At 37.9% G+C, this 13,391-nt stretch overlaps 1 protein-coding gene across 1 annotated transcript; it reads left to right on the top strand.

Moving 5' to 3' along the window:
- The first annotated feature begins 8,275 nt into the window (after positions 1 to 8,275).
- Positions 8,276 to 11,291, top strand: LOC103715446 (LRR receptor-like serine/threonine-protein kinase GSO1). Its single transcript, XM_017844783.2, has one exon. It carries the CDS (start codon positions 8,355 to 8,357, stop codon positions 11,289 to 11,291), a length of 2,937 nt encoding a protein of 978 aa, XP_017700272.2. The 5' UTR covers positions 8,276 to 8,354.
- Positions 11,292 to 13,391: the final 2,100 nt, after the last annotated feature.

The raw sequence follows: 13,391 nt of genomic DNA, 5'->3' as shown, positions 1-13,391 counted from the left end.
TTCTGGATCGGTCCGAGTGCATGCTAGGGCTACCTTTATGATGAAGACCCCCTCCTCTGCTAATTGGCCTGTTGGAGGTACTAACCATTGGTCCAAAACATCCATCAGCAGCACATCCTTTCCCTCTGATGAAGACAAAGATGGCAAAGAGGAAATAAGTTCTCCTGGGTGCTTCCCCATCATGACTTCGAGCGCACTCCGAAGCTATATACATCACATTTATCCGTGACCTTCATCGTGTAAGCTAGCTCTGCAGATAATGGAAGACATTGAAATAAGTAAATGTAAAACACCATTACTCGACGAGAACTAGTCATTTGCTGAGATTTTCCAAAATATAGGTGCTGGAGAATAGGTATCGTAGTAAATAAGTTTTCTGAAGCAAACAATGAAATTTCCTATTTGCGCTTTAATGGGCTCTTTCAACTTACACATCAAAGCATAGTATAATCTATTTGCAAATCCATAGGATGGCATTACCAAAAAAGTGTCTATGTAAGGACTCATGCCGGTGTGTATTTAGTCCCACATCGGTTGTTCGTTAGATATATCTTGGATACTTATATAGGATCAAGGAACCCAAATATTATCTTCTGACTAGCTATTTTGGATGAAATCCTAGGTTGTTAGGAATGGTATCAGAGTGCAATTCGAAGAATGTACGGATGCTTCCATGTGAAAGTAAAACATTCCTTAAATCCCGTTTAGTCCACTACTCCACTTTATGGACACTCCCTTCCATTGCATTAACTATAGAAGAAAATAGCCCAGAAAATCCCCAACACCGAATACTTAAACGCTAGCCCGTTAAAATCCTGTTCTACACTGGCATGAAAAATATGACTTATATTTTTGTTGAAACGGTAATTAACCGTCTTAATATAACAATACCCGTCAAGAGAAATCTTGGGGAACGAGAATCTTTTGGGGTCACAGCGCAATTATGGACATATATTTTTCTATTTTTAATGGATAGAGTTAGATAAATAGGAAATTGGTGACAGGGTTTAGGGCTCTTGCATTGAGATGGTTGCATTGAAGGCCACCATTCTCCTCAAAAAGGCACGTATGGTACACTTTAAGACCTCAAAACATACATCATACCATGTGCTATTGTTCCTAGAGACGCAAACAATCCATGAATTGTCTAAAATTTAATGGGTCCTAACCACTTCATAGAATAATCCTACTTACGAGTTACGACATGACATTGTAATCCCATCATCCCAACATGGAGGAGGTCTTAGATTCAAATCCAAGTGATGGTGTTCTTGCTACATTTCTTAAAAACTTGCAAGATCCGTTATAGAGAGATTTGAACAGGATCCAAAAGCGAGATTTGTTACTATAATTAGGAAGAATTGATGGATATGACTGAGTTGACATATAAATCAATAACTGACTTTTATGTAACTAATTAGCACACTATAACTAAATTTCATTTTGTTATCAAAAATCATAAATTCTAAGAAACATGTGTTTCAAGAAAGTTGATCACAGAAACAATGCGAAGACTTGAAAGAATGTTGGAATCCCAAATTCAGGTCCCATGATGCCCCAACACCCCTTTTTCCCCGGATATTGTGCTTGTTCCTTGCTTCACTTAGGAAATAATACAATAGGAAGTGCCAAAATTCAAATCCAAACCATAACTCTTAATCTCCCTTCATAGAATAGCTGTAGATGTTGGCGATGACCACCTAAATTTCTTCCCTCTATTAGCAGCCCCTGCCTCTTGCCAGGTAAATCACAGATATAAAGGCACATAAATTTGAACATGGCTTTGAATGGGAGGAAGCAATGAGAGGTACAAGTAGTGTGGATCCCTGCCTAATGTCCTTAGTGAGCATTAGAATCACTGCTTCGAAAATTAGCACTACTAGCAAAAATGCATGAAACATTTTTTTTTTTTTTTTTATCATTCTCTGATAACACGGAGGTCAAAATTTATCAGAGCTATAGTATCTACTAATCTATGATCTATCCTATGCTAGCTTTTTAATATTTTAGTTGATAAAAGTGAGCCTAAGGATTCGTTGTGACATCTCCATCGCATTCCCTTACGTAGACAACATCATCTCTGGATATCTGCTCACTTTTACTTTTTAAGGAGAAAAAAAAATAGACTCTCACACATTTTTGTGGGGTAGGATACGTGTGGTAGGCCTTTTGGTGCCACGGGTCACCTGCTAGCCTTAGCTCGTAGTAAGAACTTAGGATCCAAAGGTGCCCAAAGAGCTAATTTCTCTTCCACACAAAACCTTGAACCCCAACTCACAATTGGTGAAGGGTGGAGCTCAACCATCTCATCACCTATAAATCACTGAAATAGTTCGCAGAAAGAATTTTTCCTCACTGAAATATTTTTTTAAAAAAATAAAAAAATATTTTTTGCATATTTGGTTGATCATAAAAACATAGTATATTCCAAAGTAGCTTATATTTAGTTGAGCATTTACTTTCGTACAAAGTTGTGTAAAATATATGTTATGCTCTTAATAAGAGAAAAAATCTTACCTTATTCCATCTAAAAGCTTAATGATATTTTTGAAAAAAAATCTAAATTCTCGGCGGGAAGGAATTGGAGTTTCCTATATTGCATGGGTTTTTCTAATCTATTTTTTCATCTCACTTCTTTAAAAACTTTAACCAAACAAAAGGAATCTCTCTAACTTTTTATTTTTCATGAAGCTTAATAATTTTTTCTATTTTTCCTTCTTCCATCCTTGCCACGAGACCTCCCACTATCTCTTCCTCATCCATGGACGCATTGGAGGATTCTCGCCGGCGTAACAAGCTACATATATGTATCTTTATTTGTTGAATTTTTTTGATTGAAAAAAAATGTGAATACTATTTCATAGTGGTTTACCTCATGTCATCCGCAACCATTTATGAAAATATTTCTCGAAAAATTAAAAATTAATAATGTTTTTAAAAGTTGAACGAATTGTTATTTAACTACCATGCTGTAATGGCTATTGAATAAATAAGTATTGCCCCTTATTTAGAAGCTCCCTTTGCTCACCCAAACAAATCAATATTTTCAATTAAATTTTGCCACACTTATTTTTTTACTATGTAAATAATGATCTTGATGGCTTCAATAAATTAGGATACCGTCCTTTCAAAAAGTAAATAAAAATAATGGCAGCAGTTTTTCATTGTTAACCATTATTTCCTATTCTACTGGTTGATATTGGTTATTTCTATTTTAGGGGTAAATTCAATTGAGCCAATAATGGCCATTATTTCCATTTTAGGGGCAAATTCAGTGTTATCATATAACTAATGTTATACAAGATAAAATCAAAATCCTCAAGTCTAAAATTTATATAATTTTAAGCTTCCCTAAGTTAGATATTATTTTTTTAAAAGTTACCATTGACATTGTCAACTAATCCATACCCAACCTAGTGGCTCAAAATTTGAATGCGGATGAGGTCAAAACAGCATCCAATATATGATCCATTAATTTCCCATAATTTGGAGATCCAGCCGCTTTGTTCATGTGGATTTTGTAAATATATTTGGCAGCCAAAGGCGCAGATCCATGAGTTTGTTAAAGAACTAAAAGTTGTGGGTCATTTAAATTCTTAACCAAAGGATAAGGTTTTTTTATACTGAATCCTTGTACTATATAAAAGTTCAAATACATCTGATCTTTTAAGAAAACTTCTAAGCTGACAGATTCGGATATGATATAATGTATTAGTTAAAAAATAATTATTAATTAAATGTTTTTAGTCTCTAAAACTAAATTATACTTAAGTTATTCTAAGTCTATAATGTTTAGCAGCAGCTTGCATCAACACGTGCATTCTAACTAGTTAGGTAAAATTGTGATATTTTCATCATGCAATTACTAAGGGGAAAAAACAAAATAGATGAATTAAATTCCATTTGGTAACTCATTGCTCGTGGAATCATTTGCACAGGATGTAAAAGAAAAGGGGAAGGGGGAAGAAGAAACAAAGAAGGAGAAGGTTTGAGAAGAAGTCGGGAGAAGGAAAGGAAGGAGAGAGGGGAAGTTTTGAGAAGAAATAGAGAAGGAAAGGAAGGAAAAAGAGAAGGAAAGAAAAGAAAAGAAAAGGAAGGAAAAGAAAAGGAAAGGAAGAAAAGGAAAAAGAAAAAGAAAAAGAAAAAAATACATAATTAAATAGTCAATAAATAAATAGAGATTTAAAATAATAATCAGCTCTGTAACTGGACTTGGGCGGAGTAAAAGAAAAAGAATATTTGAGCTACGGGCTAGATTGAAAACCCATTATTTAAATTACTGGGCCTGAATAGAAACAAGCCGAGTGACTGAATCAGGCTAAGGGCCTGTTCCAGAAATTAATTAAGTTCTAAGCCTAAATGAAAATGGGCCCAGTAACTGAATCATACAAGGGGCCTGAATCAAAATTGAATAAACTTTGGGCCTGAATGCAAATGAGCCTAGACCTAAACCAAAAATTGATGAGACCTGAACTAAATATTGGGTCAGACCTAAACCAGAAAATTGATTAGACCAGAATCTGACATTGGGTCAGACATAAATCAGAAAACTTGATTGGACCAGAACCAAAGATTTGGGTCAGACCTGAACCAAAAATTGGGTTAGACCTGATCCAGAAATTTAAGTAGGCCATGGGCCTGGATATAATTGAGCCCGGTAATTGAACCAGAAATTTATCAGGCCATGGGCCTGAATGAAGGGTTAGTTTATAATTGGACCATGGGGCTAAAAAGGAAATATGTGTCATTTGGATGGACCGTAAATTATGAAAAATAAAAAGAATATTAAAGAATTGAATTAAGGAAAGGGTGTAATTATATAGAAATAAAATATAATAATTAGAGGTGGAAAAATAGTAGAAGAAGTAGAATAAAAGTTAAATAAATTAATAAAAAATTAAAAGACCAAGTAACAAATAATTGGATTGTTGTGTTATTGTTAGGTGTTGAAGAATTGACATCTAAACCTAAAAATTGGTGAACGAACTGTGGTAAGTAACCTTGGCACGATCTTATTGATTTCAAATCACTATTTAACTGTACATATGAAATTATAAAATTGTATTTGATATGATGTATTTTCTCAAAATTAGGATCAAGCATAGGATTGCATGTAACTCATAAATTTGATTAAATAGCATTCCTTCATGAATATATAATTGGGTCTGAATTATGATTATGATAGATTGCTTGAAAATAAAATTTGTGGCATGATCATGAATTTTATAAATTACGATGCCATTTGTCATTTTTTAACCTATTATGAAAGTATGATTTGAGAAAAAGAATAATGAATTATGGACTCTCAGATTGTTATGTACGGCTATCGCCAGCAGGTTATAGTAGCTCGGCATATGGCCCTCGCCAGCAGGTTATAGTAGCTCGGCATATAGCCTTCGCCAGCGGGTTACAGTAGCTCGGCATACGGCCCTCGTCAGTGGGTTACAATAGCTTGGCATGGGCCCTTACCAGCGAGTTATAATAACTCGGCATATGGCCCTATCACAGATAATAATAGTGACTATAGCTATACTACCATCTGAAGCTTTCAAAGCATAGAATAATGGCAATGTTTTATGATGCGCATCCATATTTATGAACTTGCATGATTGGACATGCATTGCTTTATGACTGATTTGGAATCGGGTCGTGATAGGACCAGTTGGCAATGGCCGTTTGATGGCACCTGTGGCTGGAAAGGAATTCGATCGGGAGTCTTTCTTCGGAAACAATCTTCCATCAATACGATCCTGCAAAGCCCTGCTCTCTTTTACTCAGTGGGAAAGCTTGTGCTCTGAGAAAACCAAAGACAGCTATCAATCTCTGCGGGGTCTTCTTGGCTCTCTTCTGATGAAATAATTCTTAGGCAACTTATTTTTTAATCTGTAACTTTTATCTTGTTCTTCTTGCTTTGTAAATTCTGTTCCTTTTAAGTAGCAGGGGGAAGCACTTTGCTTCCTCCATTTCCTTCTAACAAAAAAAAAAAAAAGAATGATTCAAGTATTATTCAGGATTGTATCAACAATATTAACATCAGTGTCAAGCTTCTGCTATGCCAAGACTCACGGAGGAATTTAGAAGTCACCACTTAACGACAAGAAGAAGGTCATTGCGTAAGGCTAGATGCTTCAACTTTATAGATCTTCCACGGGCTTTGATTGGTTTTTTGGGATCCATCATTGACGGACCTTTCTCCAGTGCATGAGAAAGCACCGAGAGCCACGGAAGAGACCAAACCGAACAACGATGAGGTCAAACGTTTGATTATTCCATGTAGAACTTCCAGTCTATTATTGGAGAATTGATGAGCGTTAGTCGTAGATATGACGTCCCTCCGGACGTTAAAGACTAGGATCTCAGTGCCCAGACTATGGATCTCTCTCTGAAAAGTATACTAGACCTTCATATTCTTCTTTATGATATCTTCCACCATTTGCAACAAAGAATTGCTCACAGTCTGTAACTTTCAAGGAAGCAAAATTTTCAACGTGTGCAACACTTCTACAAGAACAGCTTAGTTCCCTAAAATTCTACTCGGTCAAACAGTTAGAAAGCCGCGTGAGTGCAATTTCTCAGCAAAAGAATCAAGCGGGAAAAACGAGTTGTCATTCAACATGGAAAGTAGCATCCCCAATTGATAGCCAGGTAAATTAAGTCTGTCATGCCCGTGTGACGTCGGGCATGACTCTCTCTCTCACATTCTCTGACCTTGGATTTTGGATCAAAATCTTCTTCCAGTAATATGACCCCGCTCTTTTCTCACAATGGGTGACTTGTGTATATGCTTGAATCGCTGACATATTATTTTATGAGATTCAGCAACAAAACTATATATATTGCTAATTAAATTCTATTTAATCTGAAAATACTATCCTTATAAGCGCAACATCAAAACTTTAGCAATATCCATAAATAATCATTAAAATATTATAGATTTTTTGCAATAATTTTTAAAATAACTAGTATAGAATAAAAATTTCTTTCAGCAATTACAAGATACTGTTACCATACAGTTACTTTTAATAATACTCCTGATGAACCCTGGGTGGCCTTTTTTCCAGCCTCCCTTATCCTCAAAAAAAAAAAAAAAAAACAACAACACTCGTGATGAACCACCAAAATATTATATATTTGTTATAATATTTTTGGAACCGTTACTAGAAAGCATTTATTGTAATTGATTTTGCCGAGTATTACTAAAATTTAATTGTTATAGATTTTGTTTGTTGCAGTGATGCAGAATTTTCAGTCTATTATTGGAGAATTAAGGTGCTTTAGTGATATGATGTCACTCTAGAGGTTAAAGGTTAGGATACAGAAGCCCAGACTATGGATAACTTTTTTTAAATATATTGGACCTTTATATTCTTCTTTAATGTTCTACCATTGCAACAGAGAATTTTTCACCGTTTCCATCATTTTCAAGAGAGCAAAATTTTCAACATATGCGAAACATCAACAAGAATAGCTCAGTTCTCTAATAATCTACTCGGTCAAATATTTAGAAAGAAACATCGCTGAAATTTCTCAGCAGAAGTGTTTAACTTGAGAAAATAGCGTCTCCAATTGATATAACCATGTAAACTAAGTCGTCATGTCGTGTGAAGTCGTGCATAACTCTCGCTTGTCTCTCTCTCTCTCTCATTTTCGACTATGGACTTTGGATCAAAATCTTCTTAAGAAATTTACGAAGCCGGATGTTATATATTATTATTTTTTTTAATGCAAAGGGAGGGTTAGACCACCTTTTTTTATTAAAGGGGAATATATACAGAAGTTTTGTATTACAAAGGAAAACTGCGTTGGCCAGTTACCAAGAAGGCAGTTCCCGAAGACACAAATAAAATTTATTTTTTATTAATAATTTTTTTTAATAGCTAAATACATAAATTCTTATAGTGATCTTTATCAGTTTCCAGTATCATTGGTGTCTCGTCCTTGATAAACTGGAAATGCGTTGCTGATCTCTTCGTTGATCCAAGTCAGCTAAGTCGGTATGCTCACTCGCGAATAAATTTTCCCATTGGGCGGCTAAGCTCGTTTTAGCCAAAGATCCAAAGAGCTCGGTGCAATGTTCAATGAAAGAGACTTTGATTTGATCCTGTTTGACTAAAAGGACGTCATGGTGCTTGACAAAAAGGTCAAAGTATGAACTCTAAAAATTGGCAAAATCAACATAGAGGGCAGACATTAAGATTTTTTAATTTTTTCACGCCCTTCAACCAAGCTTCCTTTGACTCCCTGTCGACATCCTCCCTACCCCTCCTTCATTCATTATATATATAAGCAATACTCCATTTAGCTGTGAAAACAAAGTAACAAAACCAATCTCTCTGAAATCCTCCATCTTAGTCATGGAGAGAGTCCATATCCAACCTTTTCTCCTCCCCATCCTTTTGTTCTTCTCCCTCTCCTTTTTGGAGGCCGAAGCACAGAGCGAAGCACAAGCTCTCCTCAAATGGAAGTCCAGCTTGTTTCAGGCAGATGCTCTGAGCTCATGGTCCCTTGCCAACTCTACCAGCGCATGCAGATGGTTTGGTGTCCGCTGCAACTCCGCAGGCAGCATCGTGCAGCTGAGCTTACCCAATGCCAACCTCAACGGCACCCTCGATGAATTCGACTTTGCTTCTCTGCCCAGCCTCACCATGCTCGACCTCAATACCAACCTCCTCAACGGCTCCATTCCTTCAAATATCTCTGCTCTCTCCAACCTCACCTCTTTAGACCTCAGCAGCAACTATCTCGCTGGGCCGATCCCATATCAGCTCAGCAATCTCCGAAAAGTGCGCCATTTAAATCTTGGATTCAATTCCTTGGAGAACCCAGACTACACCAAGTTCACCCCATTGCCTTCAGTGACAAACTTATCTCTATACAACAACAGTCTGACAGGGAAATTCCCACCATTCGTACTCAACTGCACCAATTTAACGTACCTTGACCTCTCATATAACAACCTGATGGGTAAAATACCCGACTCACTCTCGACCAATCTATTTTACCTCGAGTCCCTGAATCTTACCGATAACTTCTTTGAAGAAGTCATTCCCGTTTCCCTTGCAAATTTGCCGAGGCTTCAAAACCTTCATATTGGATCGAACAATCTCACCGGAGGGATCCCGCCTATCCTCGGGTCCATCTCCGGCCTTCGAATACTCGAACTCTATAACAATTCACTCGGTGGACCGATCCCTTCTTCTCTAGGGCAGCTGCGGATGCTTGAGCGCATCGATATCAAAGCAGCAGCATTGAACTCCACTATTCCTCCGGAGCTCGGCCTGTGTACTAATCTCACCTACCTTGAGCTGTCCCTCAATCAACTCACAGGTGGCCTGCCACAATCCTTCTCGGTGCTAACCAAAATGAGCGAGTTCGTGATCTCGGGCAATTCGCTCTCTGGTGAGATCTCGCCGGACTTCTTCACAAATTGGACGGAGCTTATTTCCTTCCAGATACAGAACAACGAGTTCGTTGGGCGAATCCCACCGGAGATTGGATCGGCCACAAAGCTGCAATTCCTATTCCTCTACAACAACCACCTATCAGGTCTAATCCCTCCAGAGATTGGGAGGTTGGCCGACTTGCAGGTGTTGGATCTGTCGGCAAATTTTCTTAGCGGTCCAATCCCCAAAACAATAGGAAACCTCACACAGCTCACTTCCCTGGCCCTCTTCTACAACAGCCTGAACGGCACAATCCCAGCAGAGATCGGAAACATGACGGCACTGGCTACTCTAGACTTCAACACCAACCAATTGGAGGGGGAGCTGCCGGCCACCATTGCCCAGCTTCCAAATCTTGAGCTCATATCAGTCTTCGACAACCACCTCAGCGGTGGCATCCCTCGAGACCTCGGCCAGAATGGGCGTCTGTACAATGTCAGCTTTTCAAACAATAGCTTCTCAGGGGAATTGCCTCCAGCTTTATGCAACGGCTTCGCTCTTCAGCACTTCACAGCGGATCACAACAACTTCACAGGCTCGCTGCCGGCTTGCTTGGGCAACTGCTCGGGACTTCTCCGACTCCAGTTGGGGTCGAACCACTTCTTTGGGTCGATTCCTTCAGAGTTAGGTGATGCTACCCAGCTCACTTATCTTGATCTTTCAGAAAACAAATACACTGGTCCGATACCAACCAAGCTTGGTAATCTTGCCCAGCTCACTTATCTTGATCTTTCAGAAAACAAACTCACCGGTCCGATACCAACCAAGCTTGGTAATCTTGCCCAGCTCACTTATCTTGATCTTTCAGAAAACAAACTCACTGGTCCGATACCAACCAAGCTTGGTAATCTTGCCCAGCTCACTTATCTTGATCTTTCAGAAAACAAACTCACCGGTCCGATACCAACCAAGCTTGGTAATCTTGCCCAGCTCCAATCACTGCACTTGAACAAAAACAGTTTGATTGGTCCAATACCAAACGAAATTGGTAATCTTGCCCAGCTCCAATCACTGCACTTGAACAATAACAATTTGATTGGAGAAATACCTTCTTCATTGAAGAACTGCAAGCAGCTGGTTGTTTTGGACCTCGGGGACAATGGAATCCCTGGAAATATTCTAGAATGGTTAGGAGAGAAACTTTCATCATTGAGGGTCCTCTGTCTAAGATCGAATATGTTAAGCGGTAGCATTCCTCCTCAGCTATCACTTCTGTCTTCGCTTCAGCTCTTAGGCCTTGCAGACAATAATATCTCTGGAAGTATCCCGCAGAGTTTGGGCAAACTCACTGCGATGGTAGAAGGCATGCAAGAAAGGAAAAAAACAACGAACTCCTTGTACCGCTTTTACTACAGAGAGAGCGTTTCTATAGTCTGGAAAGGAAGAGAGGCTGCTTTTCAAAAAACGCTTTCATTAGTTGTGGGAATCGATCTTTCCGGGAATTATCTCCGTCATGCGATCCCTACAGAGCTAACAAATCTTTCAGGGCTAGTTTTTCTGAATCTCTCAAGAAATCTTTTGGATGGAAGTATTCCAAAGATGATCGGTAACTTAAAAAAACTAGAAATTCTTGACCTGTCCATGAATTACTTGTCAGGTACAATTCCTCCGAGCATCTCTTCTCTAACATTCTTAGATTCCTTGAACTTATCAAGCAACCACTTGTCGGGACGGATACCATCCGGTCATCAACTACAAACACTTGATGATCCATCCATCTATAGTGGCAATGGTGAACTTTGTGGATTTCCCCTCACCAAAAGTTGTTCAAGTATCCAAGCATCCGATGTTCAATTGTTAACTGATGATGATGATGAAAAATATGGTTGTATCTTAGCATGGGACTAGGATTTGTGGTGGGATTTTGGGGGTTCTTTGGTATTTTATTCTTTAAGAGATCCTTGAGGCTTGCCTATTTCCGATACATTGATGATATATATATATATATATATATATATATATATATATATATATATATATATATATATATATATATATATATATATATATATATATATATATATATATGATAGCTTCTCTAGGATATCAATGAGGAACATGTAAGGACTGCAGACTTTTTTTTTCGTGATGTAATGTAAGGATCGCAGACTTGTTCTTGGTAGATTGGCATGTTCATCTCCCATGAGAAATTTGGTATGTTCTACATAAATTTTCCATCCTTATGTTTCCAAACTAGTATTCTACAGGAAGATTATTGCTGGTTCTGCAGAAATAAAATACTAAATTAAAACGAGATTCAAGCTTTACAGAAAATAAGAAACAACTCGGATGCTGAAGGCATCCTTGGGGTGATCTCGTAGTTCCTATGGGGCGGAGACGATGGGATCAGTCCATGGATTTTCCTTCCTTTTGCCACATTTCGCTCAAAGGGTTGAAGAGAGATAGTGCATCAAGCTATTCACAAAGGCCAATTTGATCTTCTTCCTCAGGGATCCTAGATGAGGAACCTAAGAGAGCCGCCGACTCCAACTATCATCCATGTACAATCCAAACTTGATCTCACTAACTGACAATCCTACTTCCTCTATATTCTTGGCAGCCCATCTTTTTGTCTCATAAAGTCTTTTGGTGGCATGTTTCGATCCTCTTCCCTATTATATAGAAAAAGTGAGCCACCGGTATACTATCATTATTGCCTGGACAATTAGACATCCAACTTGTAGAGTATGCATGAAAGAGTCAAATGCTTCTTCTATTCTTTTCTCTGGTGCGGCCGGGCCATCCTGCGCTTGAATCAGAGGCCTTAATCCAAAATTCTGTAGAAGCAAATTAAAAGGGTAGACAGCACACATGATAAATAGTTTTTTATTTTGAACGATCATATATGATAAATAGTAGAATGGCAACGTATAAAGGCTTCTGCTTCCTCTATTTAGCTAAAGCAAAAGCACTCACCATGCATGCCCAGAATGAGAATTAAAATCAGAAATTCAGCCACAACTATGGTCTCAACTGCACCATTAACCAAAATAATCACAACCTAATCAATTATGTTGACCTGAAAGCAGAACTTAATTTACTAATATAATACGTAGTTTCACTCAAAAAGAAAAGGGGAAGAAAGACCACTAGGTCAAATAAAACCATAGAATAGAGACATTCGTGGTGGACGATGAAGATCGCTGAGGAGTGCGAAGGAAGTTGATCATGATGGAAAGTGTTCGACAGCAGTGTTTAAATCTGTTGCATCAAGAGTTGGTTAAGGAGTTAGTGATTAGCCAGCAAAATAATACTTTATATGATGACCAGAAAGAACTTCCATTAAAATCTCCTTTAGTCATGCCCAGATTAATTGATGTAAAATAAAAATTCTAAATGAGTAATGCTATGTTGCTCCCCTTTCATGCGTAGGAACAATTCTTTTACCATATGGCGAGAGATGAAAAGTGCAACTCATAGATTTATTCAGTCGATGATGATGTTGAAAAATCATCAGTTGTAGACCCTATAAACTATTTATGTGTGCATAATAGGTACCCCAAAATATTTTTCATGCTAGAGATTTCCCATCCTATCACTACCAAGTTCGCCAGTTCTGGTCCTATGCAAACAATGCACTTACCCCCCCTTTCCGTGGTGTCCTATATCAAATTTAGTTTTATTATAACAAAACTTTATCTACTAAAATTGCATATTTGTTATCAATCAGAAAAAAGGGAAAAAGAAGACAATGGATAGCTGTTAGCAAATCATATGAATCAGCTAACTCATAAGTTTCCCTTCAGATGAATTTCCTCGACGTTTTACCAGTGCAAAAAATGGATAGGCCGGTGCAAGATTTTTATGGATGTCTTTAATGGCAGAATAGAGAATGCCATGATGGGTCTGTTTCAAGATGAGTCAAATAGAGCGAATTAGCTCTTGCGAGCGTGAAAGTGGTTGTTTAACGGCTTTTAGTTTATGTTCTTTGACCAATTTATGAAAAAT

Source organism: Phoenix dactylifera, chromosome 2 (genome assembly GCF_009389715.1).
Source record: "Phoenix dactylifera cultivar Barhee BC4 chromosome 2, palm_55x_up_171113_PBpolish2nd_filt_p, whole genome shotgun sequence".
In the NCBI taxonomy this organism is placed as follows: Eukaryota; Viridiplantae; Streptophyta; class Magnoliopsida; order Arecales; family Arecaceae; genus Phoenix; species Phoenix dactylifera.
The sequence above is the reverse complement of the archived record's forward strand: the minus strand, read 5'-3'. Positions and strand labels throughout refer to the sequence as shown.

Bases quoted from the DNA above. Each gene is read 5' to 3' on its own strand.
- LOC103715446 (XM_017844783.2), top strand. From the start codon at position 8,355: ATGGAGAGAGTCCATATCCAACCTTTTCTCCTCCCCATCCTTTTGTTC.